At 39.0% G+C, this 13,716-nt stretch overlaps 1 protein-coding gene across 4 annotated transcripts in view; it reads right to left on the bottom strand.

The window, feature by feature from the left end:
* Window positions 1–1,302: 1,302 nt before the first annotated feature.
* ASXL2 (ASXL transcriptional regulator 2) overlaps window positions 1,303–13,716 on the bottom strand; it is a 121,706-nt gene continuing 109,292 nt past the window's right edge. For all 4 annotated transcript variants that reach the window (XM_033124352.1, XM_033124353.1, XM_033124354.1 and 1 more), the window contains one exon: window positions 1,303–11,991. In XM_033124352.1, the coding sequence (XP_032980243.1) occupies window positions 9,511–11,991 (2,481 nt within the window). In that variant the 3' untranslated portion in view covers window positions 1,303–9,510. The remainder of the gene's footprint in view (window positions 11,992–13,716) is intronic.

Raw genomic sequence — 13,716 nt, 5'->3', positions numbered from 1 at the left:
TGAAAGATCTATTTGCTGAAACCTACAAGACAATGCTGAAATTTAAAAATACATAAATAAGTGGAAACATGGATTAAAGGCAAATACTAAGATCTCAAATTTCTCCAAATTGATATATACCTTAAATACAATCCCAATCAAAATGTTGTATTGATAGAAACTGACCACTGATGCTATAATTCATAAGCAAAGGACCTAAAATAGCCTACCTAACATTGCAAATGAAGAACGAAGTTGTTGGACTAACACTACCTGGTTTTAAAATATTTATAAAGTCACAGTAATTAAGATAATGTGGTACTGGTGCAAAGATATACAAATATGTACATTTCCACCAGCAATGCACAGGGGTTCCAATTTCTCTTCATATGGCCAACACTGTTATTTTGTGTCTTTGCTAATAGCCTAATGGATGTGAAGTTCTCATTGTGGTTGTGATTTGCATTTCCTTAGTGATAAATGGTACTGAGCATCTTTTCATGTGCTTATTCGCCATCTGCATATATTTTTGGAGAAATGTCTATTCAAGTTCTTTACTCATTTTCAATTGGCTTTTCTTTTGTTGGTGAATTATAGGAGTTCCTTATACATTCTGAATGCTGATTTCTTATATATGATTTGCGAATATTTTCTCCCATACTGTAGGTGTGGGTTGCTTTGTCACTGTTGATAAAGTCCTTTGATGCCAATGTTTTAATTTTTAATAAAATCCAATTTACCTGTACTTTATTCTGTTGCGTATGCTTTTGGCATCATATCCAAAAAATCATCGTCAAATCGAATTATTAAGTTTTCCCTGTTTTCTTCTAAGAGTTTTCATATTTTTAGCTCTTGATGTTTAGATATTTGATCCACTTTGAGTTCATTTTTGTATATGGTGTAGGGAAGGGTCCAATTTCATTCTCTTGCATGTGGATATCAAGTTTTCCCAACATTTATTGAAAAGACTGACCTTTTCTCATTGACTAGTCTTGGCACCCTTGTCAAAAATCATCTGACCATATACTCAAGGGTTTATTTCTAAGCTTTCTATTCTATTCCATCGGTTTGTGTATCTGTGTTTTCGCCATTACCAGTTTTGATTACTGTAGCTTTGTAGTATGGATTTCATTTTTGCAATATACACATTCTTTCTGGCTCATGTTGAGTTCTTTTAATTCTCTTTGAGTGTTGCCTGAAAAGACTGGCACTTTCTGCAGTGCCCAAATTTAGCCAGAACCCAGGGATACAGGGGAACATTCAACAAGGTAAGGAAGTCATTCACACAGTGTCTGGTTTCTGGAAAAGAAAAGGCACATTCGCTAGAGCAAAACTGTATGCCTTTATTCAACATAAAATGAGTCATTAAGTTACAGTTTGTCCATGTGCAGAAACATTATTATACATTCAATTTTGAAGAAGGTAGTTTTATACAACCAATTAAAGGAACAGTCTAAAAGTGGGGGGTTAAAGACAATAGTGAGGAGGAGCTAAAAGGCAGAGTTTTATCTGTCAAAGTGCTAAGGCCTATGTGCACAAAGATTTCAAAGTGAACAAGAGCAACTTAAGGTCATTCCTTCCGTTCTGATTTCTCTTGGTGCTGGTGAAAGTCTTAAGGTGTGATACAATGAGTCACTGAATTAAGATGGGTTCTTAAAAAAATAGGTCATAGCACTTATGGCTAAGAGAAAAGTTTTTTAAGTTCTAGAATTTCATTTGTTATGTACTCTGGCTCTTTCATGGACTCCATATATTTCATGAATTCTCTAAGAACAAACTTGCCCCTTCATCAGTTTATTATCAGAGAACAAATTGTCAGGTTCTTCCCAGCACAGAATCTATCTTCTATGCAACAAGAGGGAAACCAAATTTGAGACTCTGGAAGAGTTTCATTAATTTAAAACTTGTGCAGTGATTAAATAAAGGTTCAGCTGGTCACTACCGAAATCTTCAAACTGCTACTGCCTAAAAACCTAAAATGCAAAGAATTCCTGATTTAGGGACAAAGTCCAACTCCATTTCTAATCTCTAAGTATTTGGAAACATTAGACACTGGTCTTTGAAAAGAACCCAAGAAACGTGAAATGTTATGTACCACACTTTCCATAGGAAGAACACAGGCTGTGTGTAAAATAATAGTTCTTAAGTATCTTCAGATATTTTGATAGCATTTAATACATCACTTTCTTATTGGGCTAATCCGAGTTTTCAGTATTTAAAAAGAGGATCCATGATTAAAGGTAATGCAATTGTTGTCTGAAGTAAATTTAATAGTGTTTATAAGCCAATGTCTGTGTTACTTAACAGACACAGACAGGTACACAGACCTAAATCATGATCAGTGGCTAAGGCTGCCACTAAATTCAACAGAAAACAATTACTTAGCCCACAAAATGTGTCAGATCAAATTCCATGTGCCACTCACGGCAGTTTAACATCATGTTATCAGAACCCAAAAACCTTAAAAAAAAAAAAATTCAGTTTAAATTTATCTTAAATTCAATCATGGGTTTAACTTTCTTCTCCCATAGACATTCTCTAGGTTTTGCAGTCAAGATGAAAATCAGATGTTTTTAAATACCCTGTGGCTTCTTTTGAGTTTCAAATTACTCTTCAGGAGAACCCACTATCTAGTCACAGCCGACCTTTGGCTCTCTTCCAGGTTGTCTGTCCTTCCTGTTCCAAGGAAATCTCTCTAGGAGATTCTTCTTTTAGATTAAGACTGAAAGTTCCATGGAGGTATAGATTCCTTAGTTTATACAGTCTCTAGGAAAGAAGCCCAATCTTCTGTTTGTCACCAAGTCCTAGGAAAATATCTGATATCCACCCTTCCACTTCCTGGACACAGTTGAGGCTGCATCACATAGTAGAATACACCTAATACCTCTAACTGAAAGGTCAATGTGGGTATTTCTGGCATACAGAATTCCAGTTGCAAATCCAATAATCCAGGTTCAAGATAAATGGTAAGAAAAATTCATGAATAAACACCGACAAAACATAATGATCTACCCTTTTATAACTTTCTACCACAGAATATCAAAGAATTAGGATTTAGGCCACTGAAAAGGGCTCGAGTTCTGCCGAAGCCTCTTTTGACTCAAGCTCACTGGCTTAGCGATAGAAAAAAAGCTAATTCTACAGTATTAGAAAAAAGAACACTAATTTTATCCATTATGGAGACAAAACAGGGATGCAACACCTCCTCAGGGATACACTTCCCTCTCACCAGACTACCAGATGAAGATCAAGGTATGGTTTTTTTCTTAATTCTTTATCTTCTTTTGGGTTATTTACGCACATTATTTGAAAGGGTTAAACATAAAGCATTTTTACTGACATTCTGACCAGAATTAACGGAAAGGGATTGCTTTCAGCCTAATTCTGTCAATGTAGATATTACTAAGAGATTTCTTGAAATTTTTATTAACAACTGTAGATCTTCCAATGAAGTTACCAAAAAAGGTAAATTTTATTAACATGGCTCCTCACTTCCACATTGTTGTTTCATCTAGGGGCAATGCCCTTTTTCTTCTTCATGGTTTGCAAGTCTCACCCAATGCCTCCAAACACTATTTCATAACTCATTTAACACTGAAACTTCCAACATCTTGGGAAATACGTAGCATGTATTACTCCTCGAGCTCTGAACTAGACAAGTGCTGTATGATTACCACTTGAGCAAGACCTTTCACAGCTTACATGGATGCTTGTTTACTCGTGCAGAACTAGAACTTTAGAACAGCACATAGGTGTTCAATAAATATTAGAATTAGTAAATAACATGATTTGTACAAAAATAGCTAGAAACATGCAAAATCTGATTCCTGAAGACCATTTGTGGTCCAAAGTAGTGTCAAAACCAATGAACAGGTTTCTCAGACTGTGATGTCAACAAAGTTGGGGATTCAAGTTGAAGCTGTGTTCTGGTGTTATTGCTCTCTCTCACCTGCAGACCAACTATACCTTCAGGCTCCTGTCATTACCTGAATATGAATTTTACTTACAGTGAGGTAGGAGGCCCATTTAAATAATGATAAATATGTACCAGAAATGGGGTGGGAAAGGTCTTTGTAAATGGTCATCATGGACTGCTTCACCCACTTAAACACTTCACCTTCATTCCCATCTATAATATACGGGAATTACGAAGATGCAGGTATTCCCTGAGACTTAAGAAATTTCCTTTAGAAATAGAGTATTTTCAGTAAAGATTTAGAGTTCTGTTTTTTTGGACAGCGAAACTATCTTCACTATCTTTGGGCAACCCCCGATGTTTGAAATTTCAATTTTTGAAAAATAGTAAGGTTGTCTTTTAAAAAGTATTCTATGTATCCTTATTAATTTCCAAAATATGCTATTTTTATCAGTGAAAATAACCACAGCTGAGCAATTTCAGGGAGAACTAGAATAAAGTCAGTTTCATGGGTCATTAAGATACATTTTTGAAATTCTGACCTTATTTTCTTTCAGGTCATCAATAAATCTATATATTATTAATTTTTAAAGAATGGGCTATACACCTTTATTGCCAAAGACTATCCAGGTATCATTTTGCTTCCTTAAGTACATCCTAAAACCAAGTTTTTACAACCATAACATTACTTCTCTTGGACATCAGGATTCCATGTTATCTCCTGGTATAGGACTATGGACAATTAGGCTCTTCTAACATCTGGCTCAGTCCTCATTTTCATCAATGCCCTCCCTGACACTAGGGAGATCAAAATCCAAGTCTGCCTAGCTCTTCTACTGTCCAGACCAGGGACAGAAAACTGGCTCTGAATCTCATTTCTCAGAGAGAAACTGGGAAACAGAAAAAGTGTTCTATTATCTTCATGAGATTATTTCTTCACATACCCCTGGCCTGGAAGGCAATGGCAGTGAATGTCTGCTAATGAATTATTAACCACTGTGAAGAAAGGAAAACCTATTCCCCCCCTGAGATATTTTCTTACCATTCTTTGTTCTACAAGCAAACAATGGGCACATGAAAAAAAAAAAGAATACACCATAGTTTTGTTTTGTTTTGTTTTACTTTCCCAGTGACTGACATTAGGTGGTTAGGAGACAAAACAGTTCAAAGGTGAAAACAGACAGACAGATTAAGAGAATTTTTACCAGAGTTCTGAAAGAAATATGTTACCCTGATTCTCATCAAATGACTCATTTTACTCCCTTCTATACAACCTGTGGTAATCTTCCAGCAGTAATATAAGGCAACAACTGAGGGCCCTTAACCACACCACTCAGATATATGTTAGACCTCCAGATTCACCAAAAACTCCAAGGTTTTTATTTTCACTTTAATTATCTTTTACTTAATAAAATGAAAAATAAGAATATATGAATACATACAATCTATATACATATATTTATTGCAAATACTTAAAATTCTTATGTAAAATGATTTCTCTATATTTGTGAAAAAATATGACTTTTTAAATGGTGTTGACACCAACTTCTCTGTACATACCCTCAATTCCAACGTTAACAATTCCTTTAAAAAAAGCAAAAGACACAAAAGGTTAGCATTTACCAAACCAGTCTGTACAAACCTTATAGCCAGAAGGAAAAAAAAATAGCTTGTGGTAAATAAGTCAATTTTCTTTTAAAATAAAAAATAAACTCCAAAACTATTCCCCTTATTGCATTTTTTTTGAAATAATCTGAGTGTCTTTAGAGTAACTTCCTTTGAAATCATTTGTGCCTTAACAGTGAGGTCCTACATTAAACATACCATATATGAGAAATTCAAAGTCTTTCACTGTCACTTTTTACATAGATATTAAAATATATATTACTTAAAATATATTACTGGAAAGCTATTTTTAAAATTGATCTTTAATAATTGTATCAAATGTAAAGCATTAAAAAAAATAAAGTAACCAAGAAATCTATGAAGCTCTTACTTCCAACTTTAGGAAATGTTTTACCTATTGTTTTCTTTCAACAGGCATGTAGATATTGAAACATGATAGGAAAGATCCCTGCCTATCATGTTTCTCAGAGTCTCTTTGGACTATTCTATAAATTGAGTGAAAACTACCCTGGCCAAGTTTTTTACTTAGCACATTGTTGTAAAGCAACGGGGAGACTTTTCCCTCCGTGCTGTGAAGTAAAACCTCCAGGTCATAGAGAAAACCACCCTGGCACTACTCACTGACCATGAGTTCTAGAAATAAATAGCAGTGTAATGACCAGAGAAGACCCCCTCATTTTAACAAATCGGTTCATTCAAGAGTGTTTTAAAGACTCTAAGGCGGAGAAAGGCAATAATAAGCAATTAGGATAGTGACTGTCGCGTCATTAATATGTGTGAATTTATACCTTCACCTGGAAGGCGATGAGTTCTTCCCTTTATATAAATCCAAATTAATTCCTGAAACATCTGCATCTGTGTGCCTTTCTAGTCCATGCAAATATGCTCCTCCTACCCCAAGATGAATTTCACATTTATCAGACCTTATCCTTTAAAATGTTACATGGGATACCACAGCTTCAGTGTCTTGAGCACAGGAATTAAGGAATAAAGGTAGAGCAAACAACTCCAGGTTATTTGGCTTTATTTCCTATTTAATAGGATGGAGAATTTTAAATTAAAATTCCTTAACATTTAAGATCCAGGGAACCTTTTCTACTGGAAAACTTAGAACATTCATAAGCGAGACTGAGATGATGTATTGTTAATGCTATCTCCCCAAGGTGACCTGCAGTGGGAGGTCTCGGAAGAAGGCTCGAGAAGCATACGCTGGAGGCATAAGCATCAGGCACAACGCCTGACTAGTCACTGGAAACAGTGCAACTTAACACCATAAACATAAGCTTAGCACTTACTAGAAACATTTCAGATTGAATGGACAGGTAAAGTAATTCCGAAAACCTAAGATAAAAATTGCTTTAAAGGTATTGGAGTACCATCCTCTAATAATTTAAAGATTTTCTTGTTCCTACTGCTTCCTTTTCAAAAGGGCCAGTTCGTAATTTTTTCCCCCTGTTCAGCTCATAAGATTAACTTTCTACTTGAAACCATTGTTTTGAAACAAATTGATAAATGGATTCAATTTACTACTGACCTACCCAACTATTCTCTCATTTGATCAATATTGAGGCAGTGTACCTGGTTAACAATGTTTTAATGGGTATTCACAAATGCAAATATCTTATTAGCTACGTCTTATTTGTTAAGAAAATCTGGCGAATATTAATACTTAGAATCACCTGCAAGAGGCTGGGTCAAGATGAAGAGGCACGATATGGTTTGCTCTCTACATGGACCTGAAAAATCCCTGATGCTTTTCCTCCTTTCCTGATTAGTCTGTCCATCCTCAGATTAAGGGAACAATAGAGGAGAAACTTTCTATGACAGGAAAGGTGCAAAGAAGAAAAATCACTTTAATCAATTCAAACTGGTGATTAAGGTTTAGCACGGGAGCAGTTCTGCCACCCCCAACCACTTCCAGCATGCAGACCAGCCCTCAGTCCTGCCACTGAAGTGGAGAGTGTAGAAGCTGGACATGGGAATTCTTAACCAGCAATGTCTTTTTAAGCGCCCCCTGGATTACCCAGGATACCAACAGTTTGGGAACAGACTCATGGTTTGTTTCCTACTGGTTCTTGGATGAAGAACTTAAACCTTATTGCTGAATCCTTGCAGGTTTCATGTCTCTTAGCTATGTGTGTGCTGAAAGAAAAAGGGAAGTTAGAAGGACATCTAATTGTCTTGGATGAAACTAGAACATAGATATTAATCCTAAATTTGCTTTGGGCCATACACACACAGAAAACCCCACAGAAAACTAAAAATAGTGAAGTAATAAGTTTCTTATAGAGCTTGAAAGTATTACAAGAGTGTATCACATAGAGGGTGGGGAGGAGAGGGTAGCAGAATAGAAGCAAAGCAGAAAATCACTGCCTCCTTTCTCCTCATGTGGAATGTGACTTACTTAACAAGTGTACACTGTTCTGCATGTTGTAAATATCACATCCTGAATATTAAGTACAACTATAACTGTACTAGGTCACAGTAGTTTTTACTTTTCACAATTATAATTAGGAAACTTGAAATCAACATGCAAATGATGCACATTGACAATACCCAATTTTTAAATACCAAATTCTGGTAAATTACAGATTTATTTTAATATTCTTTAACCATGACCTAATATATGTACTCAAAAATTCTTTAGTCACTAGTTACAGGATTGAAAACACAACAAAAAAGGAAACAAAAACAGACAAAACTTTGGGGTAATTTCTCTCCTTTCTAGATGCTCCCTTAGCCATTTACATCAGGCCTCTTTACATCAGAAATTTCTAGTGCATAGGCAGCAGTAATCCAAAATAGGGGACATATTTTCTAAAACAGGAAAAGTGTATGACTTTTATTGCATGTAGGTGTGTGTTCAAAATAATACATAATAAGATTACTCCATACCCCTCAAATGCCTGGGAGGTCAAAGCAGGTTTAACAACAGGGTGGGCAAATGTGGCCATTAATGAGCTTTTCTACCTGCAGCAACAGCTGACTACAGAACATTAGGTAACAGTTCGGGAGAGAAGAAAAAAGAGGCCACCTTGTTACTAATGCTGAAATCCTTTTCCAAAGTTCTTTACGTTCACTTTGTAAGTTTTTGCAGCTTTATCTCATTGCCCAACAAAACAATTAGTTCAAATCAACGCCATCAGTACCATTTTTCTGTTAGTTTTCTACCAGTATCTCAAAGCTGTTTGTAAGCTCCCATTAACGACTAGGTCGCTGGATACTACTTCTGACTGTTGCCCTGCCCAAGCTACAATGACGCAAGGGCCAGACAAGCATACCCATCACAGACCACACCATTCACTGTCTCAGAGCAGGGAGTGAGATTAGGGAACAGCAGGGATCCACAAATTGCAAGCAGAGTGCTTTGCAATCAGAGCTTTCAAAGTGTGAAGTATTAGCTGTGAAATTAATACCTTATTAAAAAGTGGAACTTAAGAATGTTGCATCTAAGGTAAAGAGACTGAGTAAACCCTGAATCCAAATTTTGCAAAGGCTGAATAATCCATATAAAGCCTACAGTCAGACGGTCAAAACAATCAGCATGAATGGTCACTTCTCATTTCTCCAGACCATTCCTTCACTCCTTCCTAGCTTCTTAGGAAAAGGCAGAAGGGAGACAAGCTTCCTTTCACCATGCCTGGCATTACATTTTTCTCAGAGTCTGTGAAGTGGAACATAAATCTGAATCCAAAGTAATACATTATTACCTAAACATTTGGAAAAATGTTAGAACAAAATGTGACATATTTACATGATTTTGTAAGTGCAAACTTGTCACAAATTCACCAAGTCTTACTTGACTCAGACTTACAAGGTGCTCCTTCTCTAAAATGTAAGATCTGTACTCTGTATTCCTGATTTAATTAACATTTGTCTCTTAAGACAAGTGAAACCTTTTATCTCTGTGATTCCAAAAGGATGCAAAAAACACATCTTGTCAACCCTTCCTGTTTCCTTTCCAGTGTGTTGTTCTCTTTCCAGTCTCGTTACCGAACGACAAGGCAGGAAACACACAGTTTAGAGGGGCCAATGCAATCATCGTGGCAGAAGGCGCCACACCCCTTGCACATGATCATGGCTTTCAATCGGCAGTAACATTTCGAAGGCGTGTCCTCGATGCTGTTCTCCTCAGGAAAGGCCTGCACAGGAATAGTCTGGCCATGGCTGCCGGGATTCAGAGCTTGGCCAGCAGGGATGGTAGTGACAGTCACTGAAAAGGACATGACATCACCTACGTTGCTAGACACCTGGCTGCAGTCAGGCATCCCCGGTACGGCCGCGTTATGGTCCATGTCAGAGGAGGTGGAGACATTGATCATGCCCCGGTAGCTGGGCCCAACCTGGGTGGGGCTTCCATAGAGCTTTGGGGTTTGCAGTGGTGGGAGGAGGAGAGGCTGATGGGTGGGACTGTCTGCAGGGGGAAGAGCCGTGGAATTGAAAAGCTCAGGGCTGCTATGCATCGTCTTACCTCTCGCTGCGTGAGCCATTTGCTTCTGTGCTGCCTGAATAAAATCTCTGGCTAGAGTCTTCTCATCAAATGTTTGGCCTCTAGTGAACAGGTAATTCTCCTTGCTTAAAGTGGTTAGCTCGTGCACTGGTGTCTCTGCCATCACATTCTTTTTAGTTAAACAATCACTGGCGGACACAGTTTCTCTACTGTGGGGTCCTAAACCTGCTTCACACTTGCCCGAACTCTGGGAAGCCGGGGGCTCCTGCTTCACCATGCCAGATTCTTGCTCATCATCCGTGCTTTCCTCATCAGTATCTTCTTTACCGCTGCTACTATCTCCGGTTGCATTTTTACAGTCTGTATATCCCATTTTCAAGGCCTCATTGGGACTATTCAGACAAAAACGGTCTTCAGGGTTTACAGAATGGGTCCTCCTAAAGCTCTCTGAACCCCGGCCATAGGTGGAAATGTTAAGTAAGTAGTGACCTGCCATTGCAGGCTTTGATGTCCTTCTGCCAGCAAAACCCAGCATGAACCTCTGGCTTGTGGAGATGTTTTCTAACTGGAAACCTGAGTGAGTGAAGTTGAACTGGGAGGGCTGTACAAAGGAGAGAACATTCTGCCTCTGCACATGAACCCTCTGGATGAGAGTCTGAAGGATCTGGTCTTGGGTTGCTTTACTTAGTCCTTCTTGGTGTTGGTGTGTGTCAATGCCAGAGTCCCTCAGATCCTTACCTGAAAAGAGCTGAAGGGGTCTCGGAACCTGGGGGAGATGCTTACTTTGCAAGGTTTTACCCAGCTGCTGTATCGCTGGATGAGACGGCCTCTCGTGAACTTCCTCTCTGGTGCTGTTATCTGTTATGTTGGTGCCTGTGGGTGCTCCTATCCCTATTTCCTCTTTTGCAGTCAGTGGAACAGTTTTCATTTCAACTTTGGTGAGAGGTTTAGGCAGAATCTGCTCCATGGGCACATCTTTGCCCTGGAGCAGCTGAGTGACCAAAGGATTATTAGCAGGGATACTAGAGCTTGTCCTTGAAATGGGTCCATTTGTATTTGAAGAAGTTCCTGGAGTTTTAAGGCTAGAAGCTGCTGGCAAAGTGCTCGAGGATGGAGCCAATCCAGTAGGTGCTACAGTTACACTGACCTGGGGTATAGAAAGCTTTTCTAAAGTGGCTGCTATTAATAAAGATGTTAAAGGAGAAGATGTAATATCCACTGAAGCCCTAGCCGTTGTCTCTGCTGAGGCTGAAGGGTTTGGTGTATTCTTACTACTAGAACCTGCTTTGGGCTCAACTGTGCCATCAGCTGCAAAATGAACAGGTGAGGCACCTGAGATTAGAGCAGGTCCTGTTGGAGCAGAAGAAACCTTCTCCTGCCTGCACTGATTGGGCCCTTGCAGGTGGCTAAGAGAGGACACTGTGGCTGATGCCTTGGAGGGATTCAGTTTCTCATGACACAATTTCCCTAAAGCTGGTGGGAGTGCGTTAGTGTGAGCTGGTGATGGGATACTTGTGCCTGCTCCACTGATGGCAGAGGTTGGAGGCACTGTGGGGGTTTGCTGTAGTTGTGCTCCAGAGACACTGCGAGGCTGTGCCTGGCCTGTGGTCTTGCTCTCAGATTGGGGCTGAGTCTCTGAACCACAGGGTAAAAGCTCTCTCGTACCTCCCCTGCTTCCAGGTCCTGCCAGTTCCAGTGCGGGGCCCTTTCCAGTTTCACTGACTCTGTCCGAGTCTGGGTTCCCCCCTCTAGCAGTGTTCCTTTCACCACCCTCTCCTGGACCTTGTCCACCCCCTGGGCCAGGTCCTGGAATGGTCCCTCCAACGGAGGCGGCTGCAGCAGCTGCGGCTGCAGCGGCAGCTGCTGCCTTCTGTGCTTTGACCAGCTGGGCTTTTGCTTTGATGTCTGCAAGAGTTCTGGCTCCTGTTCTGTTAGGACTAGTGATGGAGACTGGAAAACGAGCCCTGGGAGAGACCTGCGATGTAGGAAACGGCATGGGGGAGATTCTGGAGACCGGGATCTGAAAAGAAGCAGGGGGAGAAAAACCAACAGAGCTTAGTTTTCATTTACAAGAATAACAAAACTTCATTAACACATTTTGACAGTAGGGTGCACACTACAACACCTGTGACAAAGATGGGACATCTCTGGCTGAGAGACCAAACCATGGAGACAGCAATTCAATTAGGTTTCTAGGGTCCTTCCACCTCCTCTACTGGTGCCAAAGACTCTCCTCCCTCAGCACCCACTCTCCTCCCAAATCCTCACACCTCTTCTCCACTCTCTCCTAATGTCACAACTACGCACGGCTGCTTATTATTTAAGATACAGAACCTTTCTGTGGTTACCTGCAGTTTAAAATGTGTACGTGAGAAAAGAGAGAAATAGGAAGAAAGGACTGCATATCACTACCATCTTTTACTTCTTAACTTTACTACCAAGATCCAGGGGAAAATTCTTGCTCTCTTCTGTTCTACACACGCACAGTTCAGCATATAGGCTGAATTATTTCACATTGGAGCGGCTTCTAGGTCACATTAGAAGACAGTACGTGATCCACAGGTGTACCCCATTCTGCTCACCCTCATAAGGGAGTATGGATGTAACGTATATAATGTTTACCACAATCATTCTCATCCCTGGCTAGCGTTATACTTACCTGTGGAGCTTTTTAAAAATATATATGCTCTGAGTTCTACCCCAAAATTGACAAATTAGAACCCCTAGGGAAAAAAACGCTTTTCTGAAAAGCTCTTGTGAGATTCTGATGCATCATCAGGGTTAAAAACCATTGATTTTTCAGGTCATAAAATAACGTATCTGAAAGGAATGTGACTCTTGCTTGAAACAATACTTCGAGAGCTACTGGAGTTTTAGAATGCATCAAGATCCAGATCCTTCCGGTAGATGGTAGAGTTTAAAGGAGCAAATGACGTTCTACGGCATTTAATTTAAAAAAAAAAAAAAAAATCAAGCCACTGAACACTAAGAAAATGCATGTCATTTTTCTGGAACTTCTAATTAAGAATAATGAAGTCCCTAGGGATTTTCATTTGCAATTGCCATTCCTCAAAAGGTGTAATCCTGAAAAAAACGATTCTGTCACTCAGATGTTAGAACCGTGAGATTGTGTAACAGTTGTCAGAAAGTTCACGTATTTCACATCATGAGATACACCTATTGTCTCTCTTAAAGCTGAATCTGTTTTACATCCAATTGCACAGTCTTTTAGAAGCTGCCCAGAGTAAGAAAGAAGCAATTGTTGCCCCTTAGTAATGTCACCCAGAAGAGACCACTAACACGGGGGTGGGGGGAATCAATAAAACTAGAAAATTAAATACAAGACAGTATAAGCATAGCTTTCAGGGCAATTGTACATAGGGACAAACAACCTCAAGAATAATTTTGAGAATAACAACACACCTAGCATAATAAATAATATCTATCACAATGGCTGAAAATCGTTAGTAACAGGACAATCATTAAAAGTGGTTAAAATTAAGTTTTAATACTTAAAAAGAAAAATTTTAGTTATTTATGTAAATAGCCCCGTTACCTGTTTATGTTTAATAAATGAGATATTATACTTTCTTTTTAAGTACACAACCACTCAGTTGTCTAGGCACTGACAACAACTGAACTTCCTGAGAAGCCCTACCCCTGTAAAGCAAATGAATTAAGATTCTTTTCTTTTTAAATTGTATACTGAATAGAAAATACACAATGTGTGTTGAAGCTTTCCATC

The sequence above is a fragment of the Rhinolophus ferrumequinum genome, chromosome 13 (assembly GCF_004115265.2).
Source record: "Rhinolophus ferrumequinum isolate MPI-CBG mRhiFer1 chromosome 13, mRhiFer1_v1.p, whole genome shotgun sequence".
NCBI classification, from domain to species: domain Eukaryota; kingdom Metazoa; phylum Chordata; class Mammalia; order Chiroptera; family Rhinolophidae; genus Rhinolophus; species Rhinolophus ferrumequinum.
This window is presented reverse-complemented; position numbering and strand designations above follow the sequence as displayed.